Source organism: Coptis chinensis, chromosome 7, assembly GCF_015680905.1.
Source record: "Coptis chinensis isolate HL-2020 chromosome 7, ASM1568090v1, whole genome shotgun sequence".
In the NCBI taxonomy this organism is placed as follows: domain Eukaryota; kingdom Viridiplantae; phylum Streptophyta; class Magnoliopsida; order Ranunculales; family Ranunculaceae; genus Coptis; species Coptis chinensis.
In genome coordinates, this window is record NC_141462.1 from 75,676,598 (window position 1) to 75,696,282 (window position 19,685).

Below are 19,685 nucleotides of genomic sequence, written 5' to 3' on the forward strand. Positions count from 1 at the left end.
AGTACGGACTAAGTAGTAACTACTCTCCACTGACAACCATCTTCAGAATGTGTAGCTATAGATTCCTCTTTCTTGGGATGCACGAGTAAGTTTTCTCTCTCTCATTCTCAATACTGTATGTCGGGGTTAGCAATTTTATGAGTTTTGGTTACTTTGTTGGCTCGATTTTTTGTTTTTGGAATTAATATACTGGTGTAGGGGTATGCCGAACCCCTCTCCTGCTGGAGGTGTTTGGAAAATAAAAACAAACAAATCAATTGAATCAACGCAGTTTTGTCTCTGTTCCTAGTGGCTTGATACTAAACATCAAAACCGGACTGCCTCAAGTTTGAATTATTATTAAAGTTGAAGAAAAGAACTCCTAACTCGCTTTGAAACTTCCGTCTATAGTAAGAAATGATGTTGGCTTCAACATATTTAAACATGGAAATGCTTTCCCATAAAAATTTGTACTAAACCAAACGTCTCAATTCCTTCAAGAACAGCGGAAAGTGTAGAAGCACATATCTTTGATAGTTGAAATGGAGAAGTTAACTTCAGAAACGTTATCAGATATACTCTTAAAACTACCTGTCGACTCACTCTCAGAAAGCAGGTATGTTTGCAAGTTATGGTCCTATATAATCTATGACCCTTACTTCGTTAACAAACATCTTCAACTGATGCAAACTCAAAACAAAGATTTGGGTATCATTATTCTGATGAAGACAGATGTAAAGAATGATTTTGAGCTTTACTATGCTGAATACGATGATGAGAAGCTTTACAAAATAACAAAAACCAACCGTCTCCCAATTAAGTTCAGTGACCCTTATTTTAAAGATGTTAATTCATGCAACGGTTTGATATGTATATCTGACCAACAGGCCTGTGATCCTTTCTATGGATGCTGTAAAGGAGCGTTTTGGTTCACCTTTACATACAAAGAGGGAGAGGGAATGATATTGGATAGAGTTAAGACCGAGTTCGTTGATGAGCGAACTGCCTATGTATCTTCTCTTGATTCTGGGGAGAGAAGAATCAGGTTTAACGTAGTTCATGCATGTGGTATTTATAGCTGTTGAGTATGAAGATTTGCGCAACACGTGTACTGATGAGTACATATGTGTGGTTGAGATCTGGTATGCGTGTAAGGTTGGTGTTGGTAGGAATCCCGCAATGATGGGGAGTAGTAGCAGTGGTTAGTAGCTTGCGGCAGTGATTGGTGTAAGTGCAGCTTTGGTAATGATTGCTTCTAGAAGGCAGGCTGAGTCACGGATCAGAACGCTCTGCGTGAGGATGCACGAGCTGATCTGTTCTGGAGCGATCTCGTAGCTCAGAGGGTATGAGCTGATGATGTAGGTCGCTCTGAATGCAGCTCGGGGAAGTATGGTATTTCTGCTATGCTGGACACGTGTATAATATACATTGGTTGTGTATATTAGTCCCTCACACAACCCCCTCTTATTAGGTCATTCCAATTCTGTGATGAGAGAGTAATTCTACACGTGGGAAGCACGCGGAGTAGTAACTGAAGATGCAAGAGGTGCTAGTTTGACAAGTACTGAATTGATCCTAGAAGTGTAGGTTCTCAATTAGTAAGAAAGTTGTAGCTCGAGGGAGCCTTGGAGCTCAAGTGAGCTGGATGCTTTAGTGAGCGTTCTGCACTGAGAAGTGGTGGGCTATGTTGCCTTTGAGCTCGAGTGAGCGTTTTGTGTTTGGGAACGTTTGAACTCCTGAGAGTGTTTTGCTATGTAGAGAGCGAGCTGTGTGTACGTCCTCCGTTCCTAGGTTCACTTTCTCCTTTTCCTCATTCTGAACTGCGGCTTTAGAAGATGAAGCGACCTCAGCGGAGTTGGTCTCGGGTGATGTTTTCTCGACCTGAGGAATGGAGAGCTTGGCAACAGGAGTTGACTTGTGGAGTGAGTTTTTTGCCAGAGCCCCAAGCGTTCTCCTTTGGCATTTTGGTTTTGCCCTCAGTGATGAAATCTTTTGCCATCTTGGTGCTGGCGAGCTCTCCCTTAGTTTCGATTGAAGCCCCAGCGGGCTTTTTTACTGAAAGGATCTGATTGCAGTTGTAGGCCTCGAGCTGGTTGCTATGAAGCTTCATCATACCTCTGGGGCCGGGAAAGCGAAGTACTTGGTGGAGTGTTGAGGGTATTGCTTGCATTTGATGGATCTAGCGGTGTCCTAGGATGGCATTCTAGGACGAGTGGATGTTTAGAACGCTAAAACGTGTGTTGATGCTGACTTTGTCCTCTCTGGATCCAATGAAGACTGGGAGTATGATGTCACCAATTAGGTCGGCTCGAGAGCCCTTGAATCCATAGAGAGGGGCTTTTGGATCTATGAAGACCGATCTGGGCAGGTTCATCTTTTTTGATGGTATGATAGAACAAGATGTCACATGAACTACCAGGGTCTATCAAGACACGTTTGACTATCCAGTCCCTGATTTTGACGTGGACAACTAGAGCATCATTATGAGGGAGGCAAACCTTGTTGAGGTCGGCCTCCGTGAAAGTTATGTCGCCTATACTGTGACCTGAACTGCGTGGGGCAGGTGATGCCTGAGAGGAGAACTGGTAGATTTCCTGGAGAGCGCCTATGTGTCTCTGTTGTTCTCTGTTGGATGTAACATAATCATCCTAGAAGGTGATCATGTGGATCGTTCTGTTGTTATTTCTGTTTGATGAGTGCTGACAGTAGTCATGACGGGATCGATCACTGGGACGCCCTCTGCTATGAGAGCGAGCTTGGACATCATGGCGATTATGGCGAGCTGGAAATCTGCTACGTTATTTGCGGGCCATGAATTTATAGCGCAAGTCGCCATCAGCAATGTTGGTATAATGCTTGATATGTCCCGACTCGACGAGGTCTTGGAGGTAATGCTTGCACTTGTGATTGTTCGACTCTTAGAGAACGTTCTCGCTAAGTTGAGCCTAGAGTTGTAGGTCGTCAACTAGTAAGAACTGTAGAGGCTATGGAGCCTAGTAGCTCGAGTAAGCGTGGTAACTTAAGAAAGCGTGTTGCTCGTAGAGATCGTTCTCGCTGAGTTGAGCCTAGAGTTGTAGGTCGTCAACTAGTAAGAACTGCAGAGGCTATGGAGCGTGGTAGCTTAAGAAAGCAGCTGCTCACGGAGAGCTTTCTCACTGAGTTGATCCTAGCGTTGTAGGTCCTCAACTAGTGGGAATTGGAGAGGCTATGTAGCCTATGAGCTCAAGAGAGCGTGCTGCTCACGGAGAGCGTGTTAGCTTATGAAAGCGTACTACTCACTGAGAGCGTTCTCACGGAGTTGATCCTAGAAGTATAGGTCCTCAACTAGCGAGACTTGGAGAGGCTATGGAGCCCGTAAAGCTCAAAGCTTTGCAAGAGAGTGTTTGCTTTCGCATTGAGAGAGTGTGTTAGCTTATGAAATCGTACTGCTCACTAAGAGCGTTCTCACTGAGTTGATCTTAGAAGTATAGGTCCTCAACTAGCGAGACTTGGAGAGGCTATGGAGCTTGTAAGCTCAAAAGAGTGTGCTGATTTGGAGATCGCAGTTGATAGCTAGCCCGACAACAGAGTTGAGGCGGAGACTCTCGTCTCTTGATAACTTGGAGCCGAGGCGACCTCACGGGGTTTGTCAGCGGAGCTAGGGAGACCTCTGGGGTCTTGTCAACATGAGCTGGGGCAACCTCTGGGGTCTTGATAACAGGAGCGGGGGCGACCTCTGGGGTCTTGTCAATAGGAGCTAGGGCAACCTCGGGGTCTTGATAATAGGAGTTCTTGTCGGCGACTCCCTGCGGGTCTTGATAACAGAGCTAAAGGCGACCTCACGGGTCTTGTCAACAGGGAGTCGGGCTCCTCGGGTCTTGATAACAGGAGCTAAGGTGACCTCTGGGGATGCAGTTGATAGCTGGCCTTGAATTGGCGAGACTATAGTTAGCCCTAGCTTTAAAGCTGGATTGACCTGTAAAAGATGCGAGCTAGCACCAAAGAGTTAGTACGAACTAACAGTAGCAATTTTGGAGATGCCTGGAGCATAATAACATAATTGAACATGTTTATACGGCAATAATGAGCCCCAATCCGAATATGGTTGTGGCTAGCTCACAGCCCCTAGTTTGGAGCTTGATCGACCTGTAAAAAACGTGAGTTAACACCATAGATGCGGTAGTAATTCTGGAAATGCATAGAGTATAATAACAGCACTGTAGAGTGCAAGGCTCTGTATGTATCGAACTACATGTTGACCAGGACATGTGCTGCCATCGTACATTGTAAAACGTGGATTTGAGCTTTGAGGCTTGCCATGCTTCGTGGGCTTGAGAATTTTGCTTTTTGGTTTTGGGGGTTGTTAAGTGGTTTCTCAAGAAATCGAGACCATAGACGGCGCCAATGTAAAGGAGCGTTTTGGTTCACTTTTACATACAAGGAGGGAGAGGGAATGATATTGGATAGAGTTAAGACCGAGTTCGTTGATGAGCGAACTGCCTATGTATCTTCTTTTGATTCTGGGGGGAGAGAAGAATCAGGTCTAACGTAGTTCATGCATGTGGTATTTATAGCTGTTGAGCATGAAGATCTGTGCAACACATGTACTGATGAGTACAGATGTGTGGTTGAGATCTGGTATGCGTGTAAGGCTGGTGTTGGTAGGAATCCCACAATGATGGGGAGTAGTAGCTTGCAGCAGTGGTTAGTAGCTTGTGGCAATGATTGGTGTAAGTGCAGCTTTGGTAATAATTGCTTCTAGAAGGCAGGCTGAGTCATGGATCAGAATGCTCTGCGTGAGGATGCGCGAGTTGATCTGTTCCAGAGCGATCTCGTAGCTCGAGGGTATGAGCTGATGATGTAGGTCGCTCTGAATGCAGCTCGGGGAAGTGTGGTATTTCCACTATGCTGGACACGTGTATAATATACATTGGTTGTGTGTATTAGTTCCTCACATATGCAATCCAAAGATAGGCGAATCTCTCAGTCTTCCAAAATTTAGTACCACTGAAGACATAAATCCTATAGTGGACACGGTGAGAGGATTTGGTTACAGTCACACTACTAATGAATACAAGGTTGTCGCAATAATGATTCATCAACGACCGGATACCATACTGTTGCCAGGGCAAGTTATGGTCTACACTGTTGGTAAGGATACTAACTGGAGAAAGAAAGGGAAGGCCCCTCCAGACCTCTTGAAGTATTATACCTCAGGATTTCTTGTGAACGGAGCTTTTCATTGGATGACCGAGCTACATTTTTCTATTGTTCCATATGGAGGTTACCATATAAAATCATAGCATTTGACTTGGTGAACGGAGAATTTCTAGTGGTTTCATCACCATCTTGTTTCAAACCTGGCAGGAACTACGCTGATTTAGTGCAATTGGGAGGGTATCTTTGTGTGACTCTGTATTCAGAGGGTGAATGTCTTGAAATTTGGATGATGAAGGATTACTTGAGCAAGGGCTCACTGTGGACGAAGGAGTACACCATACAGTTGAAGTGAACCACAGATACCGGTACAAAGTTTTTCCTGCTACCAAAGATGGTGAAGTCCTCCTATGGCGCAATGAGGTGGTTCTTGTTCATTATGATCCCAAAATTGAAACTTTAAAGGACATTCAAGATCATGGTAAACAAAGAATGCTTGGTGCAGCTACCCACACGAAGAGTTTTATATCCTTAAAGGCCATCCGCGAAGATCCAAGGAAGATTGGAGAAAAATATTGTTGAGGAAAACGATACCAATTGATCCCCACTAAGATAATTTGTACTTGGACAATCTACTACTCCAATAAAAAATCTAATTTTTCACTACAACCAACAACCACAATCCAAATCTATGGATATAACTATCACAAATAGGCAAAAGAAATATAAAGCAAGTAAAACATACTACAACATAAAGATGTACCGTGGTTCGGTCAATGATGTCTACTTCCACAAGAGCTAATCCTTTTATAAGTATGGGAAAGAAGATTACAATCACTCCTCTAAAGTCTCCCAACTTACTAAATCACTCCTCTCTCCTTACAAATTTTCTCTTTACAAGGGTTTTCTCTCAATTTTGATTGCTCTCAAAATTGGGTTTCTATTCAAGACTTGGTTTTCCAAAACCTAACTTATGTTTTTATAGTAAATTGCAATTTTGCGGTTACTGTAGAAAAATAGAACTGACAAGTTTAGGCATGAGCACGGGTGCGCTCTCGACAAGGCCAATTTGAGCGTGCGCGCGCCCTCTTATTTTCCCAGCTCAAAAGCCTAGTAACTTTGTTTCGTGAGAAGATGAAAAAAAACTATCTTCTTTTTCACGGCAAAGGCGCCGTGCAGCCTTGGGCAAGGCCAATCTGAGCACGTGCGCGCTCAGATTTCTTCACACGAACAGTACCAGTTTCTTTTCTCATCCTCATGTGAGGGATAACTCCAACAATCTCCCCCTTCCGAATAGTGAAGGGGGATACCTCCCTGCATTCCTAAATCAACAGGAGGAGTGTGCTACAATTCCGGCGGTGGCACAACAAACATTAAACTTACCTTTCGGTAAGACTTTGGTCATCATATCCGACCCGTTCTTGTCGGTATGGAACTTCTCAATACACAAATGTTTGTCTTTAAGAACTTCTCTAATCCAATGATAACGCACATGTATGTGTTTTGATCTAGAATGAAAACTCGGATTCTTGTTCAAATGGATGGCGCTCTAACTGTCACATAGAACTACAAACTGTTTCTGCTTTAGCCCTAGTTCATCGAAGAACCTCTTCATCAATAGCATCTTTTTGCAACAATCAGTGGCTGCAATATACTCAGCTTCTGTAGTGGAGAGGACAACACACTTTTGCAACTTAGATTGCCAAGAAACTGCTCCCCCTGTAAAAGTAAACAGATAACCGGAGGTGAACTTCATAGAGTCAACATCACCTGCCATATTTGTATCAGTGTAGCCTTCAAGCAAGGTCTTACTTCCATAAAAACACAAACACGCTTTGGAAGTGCCCTTGAGATATCTCAATATCCACTTAACACCTTCCTAATGCTCTTTACACGGATTTAACAGAAATCAACTTACAACACCAACGACGAAAGCAATATCCGGTCTTGTACACACCAATGCATACATCAAGCTGTCCACTGCGGATGCATAAGAAATCTTTTCCATTTTACTCTGCTCATGCTCACCCTTTGGACACATGTCTTTGGTTATGCGAAACTGGCCACCAAGCAGACAATTGACTGGCTTCGCTTGATCCATGTTGAATCTCTTCAACACCTTCTCAATGTAGCTTTCTTGAGAAAGCCACAACTTACCACTCTTTCTATCATGAGTGATTCGCATACCAAGTATCTGCTTTGTTTGACCCAAATCCTTCATCTCAAAGGACTTACTAAAGTCTTTCTTCAGCTTGGATATCTTGTTGATGTTCTGGCTAACTATCAACACATCATCCACATACAACAAGAGCACAATGAAATCCCGATCTGGAAATTTCTAAACAAACACACAATGATCGGAAGCGGACTTTATATAGCCATGTTTCACCATAAAGGAATCAAACTTTATGTACCACTGTCTCGGTGCCTGCTTCAACCTATACAAACTCTTTATCAGCTTGCATACTATGTGCTCTTTGCCTTTGACCTCAAACCCCTGTGGCTGGTCCATGTAGACATCTTCTTCAAGGTCTCCATGAAGAAGTTGTCTTGACATCTAGTTGCTCAACCTCTAGGTTCATACTTGCGATCAGACCCAATACCATATTGATAGAAATCAACTTAACTACATAAGAGAAAATTTCATCAAAGTCAATCTTTCCTCCTTTGATCGAATCCCTTCACAACAAGGTGAGCTTTGTGCCTTGGGTGTGGGTTATTCTCTTTATGCTTGACTTTGTAGATCCACTTATTCTTGAGAACTTTTCTTCCTTTTGGTTTCTCAACTAAGTCATAAATGTGATTCTTATGCAAAGAATACATCTCATCATGCATGTCCTTCAACCACTTCTCTTAGTTTGTACCTTCAAGAGCCTCTTGATAGTACATAGGTTCCCCTCCATCAGATAGTAAAATATACGTATGTGGTGGATACCTGGTTGACGTTGTCTCCCTCTCTCAGACCTCCTTGCCCCATCTTCTTATGCCTCAAGAGGATGCACTTCTACTTGCTCAGGTGGTGGTTCATGCACTTCATCTGCATCTTCTATATCAATAGGTTCTATCCCATCATGACCAATATGATTATCATCATGAGCTTCAAACCCATGGTTCTTTGCATTCTCAATGCCTTCTGCACGTTCCACAGTAGGAACTTCTAGTTCTGAATTAACATAATCATTAGTGAAAGCTTCTAGCTTCAATTCTCACCATCCTCAAAGTCTGCTATGGTTTGGTCTTCCAAAAACATAACATCTCGACTTCGGATTACCTTCTTGTTAATCGGATCATAAAGTTTATAACCAAACTTCTCATCCCCATAACCCAGAAAAATGCACTGCTCAACTTTGTCATCAAGCTTGGATCTCTCATCCTTTGGAATATGAATGAATGCCCTGCACCCAAATACCCTCAAGTATCCATAATCAATATCTCTGCTTGACCATACTTTCTCTAGATAATCACTATTCAAAGGCTTCGAAGGCGATATGTTGATTACATACACGGCTGTACGCATTGTTTCTACCCAGTAACTTCTGGGTAACTTAGAGTGAGACAGCATGCATCTCATCTCATCCTTTCTACAATAGTACGATTCATCCTCTCGGCTATACCATTGTGTTGCGGTGTCTTAGGAACGGTCTACTCATGATGAATCCCATGACTCTTGCAATACTCTTCAAACGGCCCAATGTACTCACCCACATTATCTGAGCGAATACATTTCAAAGGCTTCCCTGTCTCTCTTTCCACCATGCGATGGAAAGTCTTGAACACGCCAAATACTTCATTTTTGGTCTTTAGAATATATGCTCATATCTTTCTTGACGCATCATCAATGAAAGTCAAGAAGTACAATGCTCCCCAATGGGACTTTACTTTTATAGGACCACATAAATTTGTGTGTACAAGCTCAAAGACATTGTCCTTTCTGTGAGAGGAGAATCTTTGGAAAGACACCCCGTGTTGCTTTCCTACCAAACAATGAGTACATTTATTTAAATGCTTACCTTTTATGTTTGGTAAGGCCTTTTGCTTGGCAATAACTTCCATGCCTTTTTCTCCCATATGACACAGTCTCTTATGCCATAGTTTGGAGGAAGTTCTTCTTGTCCCGCATTTAACTCTGCTTTATAGAAACTAGCATGTGTCTTGTAAAGCAAGCAAGTTTTCTTCCCTTTGGCTAATACAATGGAACATCTGCTCAGTTTCCATACCCCGTTACCAAACGAGTTTTGAAAGCCATAAATTAGTCGAATGTCATGGACATGTCTTACATCCTTGAGTGTTAAGGCGTAGCCGATATTGAATTGGTTTCTACATGAACATCACCAATACCTACAATTTTCGAGACTCTACTGTTACCCATCTTTACCTCACCAAATTCACCACAGCTGTAGGTAGTGAAGAATCCTCTGTGCGGTGTGACGTGATAAGATGCTCCTGTATCTATCACCCACTTTGTATCCTGGCATGAGGTACTAACACAGCACTCACCACAATCTGACACAATTCCCATTAGATCATCGTCTACTAGTGCGGTAGTATCTCGACCTGTGTTTCCGTTCCTCTTTACCATGTCTTCATGTATACAGTTATTATTCTCATCCCTCTTCAGTGTTCTATATTGATACCTGAAGTGACCCTTGGTGGCACAATAGTAATATTGTCTCTATACCTTAAGAGTTCTAGTTTCACCCCTAGATGTCATCACCTCTAGAATGAGATGGTTTTCTGCTCTTACCTCTCCCCCACTTCTCTGTGACAAGGATCTCTGAGTGAGGGGAGCTACTTCGTGAACCCCTTCTTGTCTCCTCATTCAACAATGCCCCGGTAGCAATCTCCATGCATGGACATGATTCCATCCTTAGCGGCTCCGTTTAGAAAAACTGCTAAAGTCTTCCAACTATCGAGTAAAGAGTTTAATAGTAACAAAGCCTCAACTTCATCACCCATATCAATCTTCATCAAGTGCAACTGATTGATGGTATTATGTATTTCATTAAGATACTTAGACATTGAAGAACCCTCTTTGTACTTCGTGTTAGCAAACTTCTTAATGAGTAGCACTTTGTTTATGGCAGACTTCCTCTCATAGAGGTCTTCGAGTTTCTTCCACAAGCCAAAAGCGATAGTCTCTTGGGATATATGGTGGAAGACACTGTCATCTATCCACTGTCGAATGTACCCAATTGCTTTTTCTGTCAAGCTTACTCCACTAAGCTGCAATAAATGCGTCTGGTTTTACTCCTTCATTCTCAATGGGTTGTGCCAAGTCCTTATAATAGAGCAAGTATTCCATTTTGGCTTTCCAAATAGTGTAGTTAGCTCTATTCAAACTAGTCATGCGAGTGTTTACAGAATGGTCCATCTCTTCAAGATATTTCAACTCAAATCTCCTCTTAGGAATTTTAACAAACACCTTCTGGGCAAGATTTAAATAACAACTTTGTTGGGCTTAATCCAACCTGGCTCTGATACCACTTGTTGGGGAAAATGATGCTAATCAATCTTCACTAAGATAACTTGTACTTGGACAATCTACTACTTTATTAAAAAATCTAATCTTTCACTACAACCACCAACCACAATCTTAATCTATGGATATAACTATCACAAACAAGCAATAGAAATATAAAGCAAGTAAAACATACCACGACACAAAGATGTATCGTGGTTCGGCCAATGATGCCTACTTCCACAAGAGCTAATCTTTTTATAAGTATGGGAAGGAAGATTACAATCACTCCTCTCAAGTCTATCCAACTTACTAGATCACTCCTCTCTCCTTACAAGTTTTTCTCTTTGCAAGGGTTTTCTCTTAATTTTGATTGCTCTCAAAATTGGGTTTCTATTCATGACTTGGTTTTTCAAAACCTAACTTCTGTTTTTATAGTAAACTGCAATTTCGCGGTTACTGTAGAAAAATAGAAACTGACAAGTTTAGGCATGCATGAGCGCGGGCGCGCTCTCGGCAAGGCCAATTCGAGCGCACGAGCGCCCTCTTATTTTCCTAGATCAAAAGTCTAGTAACTTTGTTTCGTGAGACACTGAAAAAAACTATCTTCTTTTTTTTTGGCAAGGCATGGGCGCTTTTAAAGGCAATCTGAAGCAAGATGCGGCTCTTCGGACTTCTTCACATGAACAGTACCAGTTTCTCTCCTCTTCCTCGTCCTCATGTGAGGGATAACTCCAACAAATATTATAGTTGAAGAAAAGAAGGCAGCGCTCAACAAAAGTAACTTGCACATTCAAGCAATGAGAAACAAGGCCCTATTTATCGAATACGTTTTCACTAATGTTTCACTGCTAGATAATTGAAGTTTTAATTCATATATTTCAAGCCATTACATTTTTAAGTGAGATTCATACACAATGGTTAATCCATAAATTGGTATTGTCTTGTTTTTTTTTAAAGTTCAGAGGCATAAACGTTGTCATCATGTTTATATTAACTGGGCAAAATTACCATGAGAACAATTTTTTAGTATTCACCAAGAAAAAAACTGGCTGGATGATCGTTACTAATAAAAAAAAGTTAGTTAGACTTAAAACCCCCCCTCCAATTTTCAAAAATATTAGTAATACCCCATTTGTAAGATACAACAGTCATGATTCTTCATCTAATTACTAATATTTTTGAAAAAGAGAGGGGGGGGGGGAGCATTAGTCTAACTAACCCTAAACTAAAATATAAGATGTAAAGGCTCTTAGGAAGGTAGCTTAGGCTTATAGAACCGTGTACATTTTTTTTATGAAAAATATCTAAAGGTTAAATGATCGATCATGATACTTTGGATTCTACTAACCCGGTTGAAAGATATGTATGGATATTGCTGTGAGGATGAATTGATAATGACTGGTGTTGCCCAATCAATATTGCAGCTATAAAAGGAAAACAAGACCACTGTTACATGACTAATATTCCTAAACACAATACTTTTTGTACTGAACATAATGAGTAAATCTCCAGACAAATCTAGTCAAGAAAAAATAACATTTTGTTATAAAAAAAATGAAACTAGATAGAAGAATTAGCATCAAACTTGGAATGGATTTCTTATTCACTTGAGGTCCTATTTATAGTTTACAAAGTAGAACTATTACACTCATGATTTCATGTTTTGTATAGTGGTGCACTATTACATTTAAGATATCATGTTTTGTATAGTAACAGGACACATGATTCTTATGGGCAGTCACTTTCAATTCATAACACATTTTTTATATTTAAATAACAATTGATAAATAAAATTACACTAGAAAAAAAAAAGCAAAATACAATATAAAAGGTCTTATTAAACGGTTAACGTCTCTTCAAAGTAGCTCCATGGGTTAGTGTTCTTCAACATACCCCTTTGGGTCTAAACCTATGATGAGGTTATCTACTCCTTGGTGAGTATTATTCCTTATGCATCGTACCGAGTTATCAACAGCCTTACCTTCCCTAGCGACTGTGGTATCTATTGTATTCCCATTGAATTCAACTTTGGTTATAAGAGCATATCTGGTTTTCGAGTCGACTATTGTGCTCGATGTCTAGGGAAATCTTTGCGTGGCTGCATTGGTTGGTGATGGTAGTTTCACATAACTTGCACTCTTTTGGCACCCAGACGCCTTTTGTCATAGCACCCATGATATATATATACAGTCCTTCTCTAAAAAGTAACTACTTAAGTTAACTTTAAAATAAGTACATAAGTAAAACTTCACCTACAAAATGAATTCAAACCTATTTTTTTTTGGATATGATATACTCAATATTAAGATCATCTCTACAAAATTTCAGCACATTTGGAAACCTCTAACATTGGAAAAACATGATTACAAAAACTTAACATTTCTGGACCGTTAGATTTCTTCTAAAAAATGCCAACAATTTTTATCTATGTTAGAGGTTTCCAAATGAGCTAAAATTTTGGGAAGATAATCATTATGGTGAATGCTTCATAACCACAAAAAATTAGGTTTGAATTCATTTTGTAGGTAAATTTTACGTACGTATTTATTTTACGTTAACTTAAGTAGCTACTATTTAGAGAATTATGTAAAACTTCACCTACAAAATGAATTCAAACCTAATTTTTTGTGGTTATGAAGCACTCACCATAATGATTATCTTCCCAAAATTTCAATTCATTTGGAAACCTCTAACATAGATAAAAATTGTTATCATCTTTAAAAATAAATCTAACGGTCCAGAAATATTAAATTTTTGTAATTGTTTTTTGCCAATGTTAGAGATTTCAAAATGAACTGAAATTTTGTATAGATGATCTTAATATTGAGTATATCATATAAAAAAAAAAAAAAAAAAGTTTAAATTCATTTTGTAGGTAAAGTTTTACTTACGTACTTATTTTAAAGTTAACTTAAGTAGTTACTTTTAAGAAAATGATCATATATATATATATATATATATATATATATATATATATATATATATATATATATATATATATATATATATATATATATATATATATTCAGCCTTTCAGCCCAACTCCTAAAAGGACCTTAAATAAGTACCAAATCTAAAACACTCACAACTTCACCTACAAAATGATTTAAAATCTAATCTTTTGTGCATATGATCTACTAACCATAAAGAATATCTCTACAAAAATTCAACTCGTTTGATATTCTCTAACTTAGATAAAAATTGTTGTCCACTTCTGAAAAAATATATAATAGTCCAGAAATGTCTAGTTTTTGCAATCATTTTTTGCCAATGTTAAAAATTGTCAGATAAGTTGAATTTTTGTAGAGATGTTCTTTATGGTTAATAAATCATATGCACAAAAAATTAAGTTTTAAATCATTTTGTAGGTGAAGTTGTGGGCATTTTAGATTTGGTACTTATTTAAGATCCTTTTAGGAGCCGGGCTGTATATATCTATATAGCCCTTCTCTTAAAAGTAGCTACTTAAGTTAACTTTAAAATAAGTAATTAAGTAAAACTTCATCTACAAAATGAATTTAAACCTATTTTTTTGTGGATATGATATACTCAATATTAAAATCATCTTTACAAAATTTCAGCCCATTTGAAAACCTCTAACATTGGCAAAAAATAATTACAAAAATTCAACATTTCTGAACTGTTAGATTTCTTTTTAAAGATGACAACAATTTTTATCTATGTTAGAAGTTTCCAAATTAGCTAAAATTTTGGGAAGATAATCATTATGGTGAGTGCTTCATAACCACAAAAAATGAGGTTTGAATTCATTTTGTAGGTAAAATTTTACGTACGTACTTATTTTAAGTTAACTTAAGTAGCTACTTTTAATAAAAAATATATATATATATATATATATATATATATATATATATATAGAGAGAGAGAGAGAGAGAGAGAGAGAGAGAGAGAGAGAGAGAGAGAGAGAGAGAGAGAGTTACTCCACTTAGATAGACTCCTATCTCACTCCAAATCCACGCCATTGGATTCTATTTGCATCTAGGGTCACCTTATAATTTCTATTCCTTCTTTCTTTCAATACTGAAAGGGCATTTGCGGTAGGTTGGTTTAAAAAAAATAAAAAACTAAACACCTTACATTACGAGAAAGAAAACCCCTTCTACTCCAATTGACAGATGAAAATTTCAATCCTCCATCAATGATATTTGATCCAGTTCTTCTCTGAGGATTCCCGGTAGTCATCTTCTTCTATCATTCCTCTACATATTTTGATACCCTTTATCATTTCCTACTTTTCAAAATTATTTATGCAACTAAGCAATTTATGCAGGTGGTTTTTTGTTGTTTATTTAGTCGATAGTATGTGGTTAATATAGAATTTCTGTTGGGGGGAGAGAGCAATTGAGTCTTTTTGTTTTCTTTATGCAAGGGACTTTTGTTGTTTTGGAGGTTTGCTTGATGAAAAATCAGTTGTTCTTTTCCGTCCATATTGCATTACCTGGTCCTTTACACTTCTTCTTCAAATTTGTGTACGGTTTAACACTTTCTTATTCTATCCATATTGCATTACCACATCTTCTTATTCAGTACCCTATTTTTTCTCATGAGCTAGTATAGATTCAAAAGCCTACACCTAAATATTTTCAAATTCCAATGACCTAAATACTATGTTTGTAAAATGGAACAACCATCAGTGGTTCATTTAGGGGTGGTGGGATTATGAGGACTGTGATACACATAATGAAAAAGAGATGGGAGACATCAGGTCTCCAGCCAGAATGTATTGGATTTGCCCTGAACTTATTCATTGCTAGACTAGACAAGAAGAACCTTCACTGCCATTAGTTCTTTGCTTTGTTTTTTGGTTTTATTGTTCTTAAATGGATCTTTAGCTTATATGGCAAAGCACTTGAAAATGGGAATTTGTCTCCTGATTTTCAAGGGATGGTGGTTCAAATCCACCAAGATCCTCAAAGTTTGATCTCACCTATATATTGTTGTTTCTATTACATAGGTGTTATTGTGGTGTTTGTTAAAGCTAACGAGCTTGTATTTTGTAGCAATGCCAATTTTTAAGTTATAAGCACTTTACACTGATATACACGAGTTTCGTTCGCCATTCTAGCTAATTTTCTGCTTTTGAAAAGAGAGTAATAGACTACACGGATATTGGACTTTCGCCAAGGTAATGTTCTCACTAACCTGTGCACAGTACTTAGTGGCATACATTTCTTAATTTGTTTTCTTATTTAGGCTTAATGTAGGAAATAAGAAAGTAATATAATGATTAATGAAGTATCTGAAAGTGTGTTTGTCCTCCATCTGAAGACACTTATTAATAGTATGTGATATGAGCTACTTCTTGATGTTATTATCTTATATTTCGAGCATGCATACTAAAGTATACATGTTCTTTGATTTTTTTTTTTAATTTTCACCAAGAATAGATTATGAGGCTTATTCGATAGAAATAATGTGGGCAAACAAAGAAGAGGAACAAGGTGGAAATGTTCCCCACATCTGACACCAGATGTTGGCTAGCCCATCTCATCTAAAATCTTAATATTTAGATTTATTACATTGACATTTGGAAATTTGGACCAACTAATTGCAAGTAAAAGCTTCAGCAGGAAGTCCCATAACCAATTGAATGTGAAATATATGTAACTTTAACTTTTGGAGTGTTGGGTTATATATATTTACTATACATACTGTATTTGCCATTGTCTCCCGTGACATTTAAAATTTGAACCGAGTCAAGATTATAAAATCATCCTGGAGAGTACTTGACAATAGATCTTTAGCTTATACAGCAAAGCACTTGACAATGGAAATTTGTCTCCTAATTGTCAAGGGATGGTGGTTCAAATCCACCTCAAATTTTGATCTTTTGATGTAACCTATATATTGTTGTTTCTATTTACATAGGTGTTCTTGTTGTATTAAAGCTAACGACCTTTTAATGTAGTATAAATTATATTGACGACGCAAGTTGATGTATTATGGATGTCGAAATTTGAGAGTACCAAAAAATATAAATGGTTGTTTAAGAAACAGAGCACTTGTTTGTATATGTAGGAGCAATAAAATAGCTATTGAGAGTTATTATTCACTTGATCGAGATTATAAAATCCTCCTACACAGTACAAAAGGCCAATACCAAGAATACATAATCGACTAGCTTTTTGAGTACACAAAATTGAAATCTAGATCACACAATCCTCTCATGATTAGGCATATTGGATGCTCTGTACGTGCTAACTCCTCCTTCCCTTTCAAGTCATCAAAATATAGAAAGTGGTCTTCTATGCATCTCCGCTATCAATAATATTTGTTGCATCTTCAGTACTACCTACCCCTGTAAATGAGAACAAAAATTAGACCACAATGAAAAATAAAACTGAATAACCATTAGAAATTTATAATTATAGAACAATGAATAGTAAATTTGCACCTTTGCTCTTTTTATTTGGATTATCGGGACAAGTTCTTCTGTCATGAGTAGTTCTCTTTTTACAACATCCGCACATCCTTAAAGTTGTTTGCTGGGAGATCTTAAGTGGCTTTTTGAATCTACCCGGGCCGCTCTTTTTCTTATTTTTCTTTCTCCCTTTTGTTTGAGAAATATTGGGATTCAAAAGCAACACTTGAGGGCTGGCAACAAAAGGTTCTTCTTCTTGAATTACCACATTTGGCTTCTTAGCTGCATCTTGAATTGAAAACCTTTTTAGCAAAGTGCCCATCGCTTCTACCATCATTCCAAATTTCTCAACATCTTTGCAGCTTCATAAACAACCTGATTGGCAAGATGAGACCCATGCATAAGTCTTAGCACATATGAATCTTCAGCACTACTCAGTATTACACTCTTATCCATAACTCGGTATTGGTTTGATCCTTTCATCCATCTTCTCAAAACTCATTGTTCGGGTATCTCATCAATATCATGGTGGATAATTACCTTCAAAACATGTTCACAAGGAATTCCCATGAACTCAAACCACTTGCATTCGCACGAGCCATTGCTAGTTGTTCGGTTGAAGATCACCTTCCAGATTTTTCCATCACCTTTTTTATTTTTTCTTGATGTCATGGTATAGGAGTTGAAGTCATTGCCGCGTTCTTCACTTAAGAGTTTGTAAGTCATTGCTTTAGAACATTTTTCTTTGAATTTATTGTACACATTTCTTGTATAAAGTAATGTCGCATTCTTTAAGAGATATTGAGAGGCATCCACAATCCGATCTTTGTTCTCAGATTCATAGTCTTCTTCCCTTTTTCCCTTCGAGCAATTCTCTGCAAGCATTTCTCATTTTTGTGAATAAACTCAACTAGAGTAGTGTCAGATGTAAAGTAATCTTTATAAAATCTATTCATTCCTTCGCTACGTCCAGTAGTGTTCATTCCAGCAAAAAAAGTATCTAAGTGGTACACCGGCACCCACATCTTTCTAATATCATACATTTTCTTTAGCCATTCATGTTCCACTAGATCGTATTTTTGCAACATCTCTTTCCACTGCATTTCAAAAGAACTTACATCATAAGTCTGATGCAGACAACAATCCATTGCATTTTGAAACCCTTCCCTCGTAAAATACACATGTTGCAAATGCTCAGGATATTTACTAGTGATATGTCATAGACAAAACCGATGTCGAGAGTTAGGGAATACTTTGGCAATAGCTGTTGTCATCACTTTGTCCTGATCGGTAATAATGGAAACTGGGGTACGACCACCCATAGCCGCAAGCCAAGTCTTGAACAACCACAAAAAACTTTCTTCAGTTTCATCTAGTAAAAGAGCACAACCAAACTGGATAGACTGAAAATGGTGGTTAACTCCAGTGAAGGGACCAAAAGGCATCAAATAATAGTTTGTTTTGTAAGTGGTGTCGAAACAAACAACATCTCCAAAATGCTGGTACTGCATACAAGAATGCCCATCTATCCAAAGAAAAATCACACCCCTGTTATCAGTATCGGACTCTATGGCATAGTAAAACTGAGGATCTTCCAGTTGTTGCTGTTGAAAATAGTCACATGCTGCAATTGCATCCATTTCCTTCAGTGTTTTGTACCTCTTATATTTGGAGTTCAAATGATTATAGCAATTTCTATCTTTGAACCCGACTATCTCTCCAAAAATTGATGGAACTTTTCCTATTGGTGAGTTTGCATCATCAAAATTTTCAGTTAACACTCGAGCAACCAAAGGCATAACCTGCATCAACCTCATTTGCCCCCGTTTTAATGGAGTGACCATCTTATGGGGATGAGTATTATCAAAACATTTCACTACCCAGGTTATATCATCTTTCCTAGCAACTCTAAATCTTGCTTTGCACTCACATTTAATTGTCGAAGTGTTTCTCCTTTTTATGTCATTCTCTGCATTGCCTTGTTTCTTGGTGTGTCCCCTCCCGAGCACAAACCATTTCACATACAGTCACTGAATCATCACCACGGGCTCTCTTTTGTGTACTATGTACTCGACTTTCAAAACCATTTTGTCGACCAAACTCAGAATAGTATGACTTTGCATCCTCCAAACTTCGAAAAGTCATACCTACTTTGGGCATTCCCAGTATCTCCACTGCTTCGTCAGGAGTTTGAATAGAAGAACACCCATGCTCATCAAATTGGGTATCATGCTCGAAAACTAATGTTTCACCGTCACAATATTCTATTGTCTCCGCTTCATTGGTTGGCGAGTTCATACTGGATACAACAAATGAGATAGAGAAGAATAGAGAACTTCGGTTCAATAGGTAACCATAGACTCACTGTGCAGCGTTGAGGGAGGATGGAGAAGGGGTATGGTCATTGGCGGTTTTGGGTTTTTCTCTCTGTCTCATAAGTTTTAATTTTCTTAACCGAACCTATCTACCGAAAATACCCTTTTAGTATTTGTAGAAGGGCGTGGAAATAATAATCTAACAAGAGATGCTAGTAGAATCTAACGGTATAAATTTAGAGTGAGATTGGAGTCTAAATATATATATAGTATATATATATATATATATATATATATATATATATACGTAATGGGCTCGTATATATATATATATATATATATTTTATCTAAAATATATAGCTATATAGTTTTTTAAGCTAACTAAAATAAGTACGTAACTAAAATTTTATCT

General features: G+C 38.3%; 2 protein-coding genes across 2 annotated transcripts; one reads left to right on the forward strand and one right to left on the reverse strand.

Moving 5' to 3' along the window:
• Nucleotides 1-397: 397 nt before the first annotated feature.
• On the forward strand, nt 398-6,071 carry LOC147488919 (F-box protein At3g07870-like). Its single transcript, XM_086574521.1, is given in 5 exon segments — nt 398-1,059; nt 4,533-4,688; nt 4,906-5,036; nt 5,129-5,480; nt 5,483-6,071. Coding segments are annotated over 5 exon segments (1,392 nt in total). The 5' UTR covers nt 398-521; the 3' UTR covers nt 5,698-6,071.
• Nucleotides 6,072-17,749: 11,678 nt separating this feature from the next.
• On the reverse strand, nt 17,750-18,775 carry LOC147488920 (protein FAR1-RELATED SEQUENCE 5-like). The gene is made up of 2 exons (XM_086574522.1): nt 18,212-18,775; nt 17,750-18,055 (listed from the first exon to the last, which is right to left on the reverse strand). Exons 1-2 carry the CDS (start codon nt 18,773-18,775, stop codon nt 17,750-17,752), a joined length of 870 nt encoding a protein of 289 aa, XP_086430648.1.
• Nucleotides 18,776-19,685: the final 910 nt, after the last annotated feature.

Coding starts and splice junctions, on each gene's coding strand:
- LOC147488920 (XM_086574522.1), bottom strand. CDS start 18,775: ATGAGGTTGATGCAGGTTATGCCTTTGGTTGCTCGAGTGTTAACTGAA. Junction 18,056..18,211: donor TGACAACAGCTATTGCCAAA/GTATTCCCTAAC, acceptor TTTGAAATGCAG/TGGAAAGAGATGTTGCAAAA.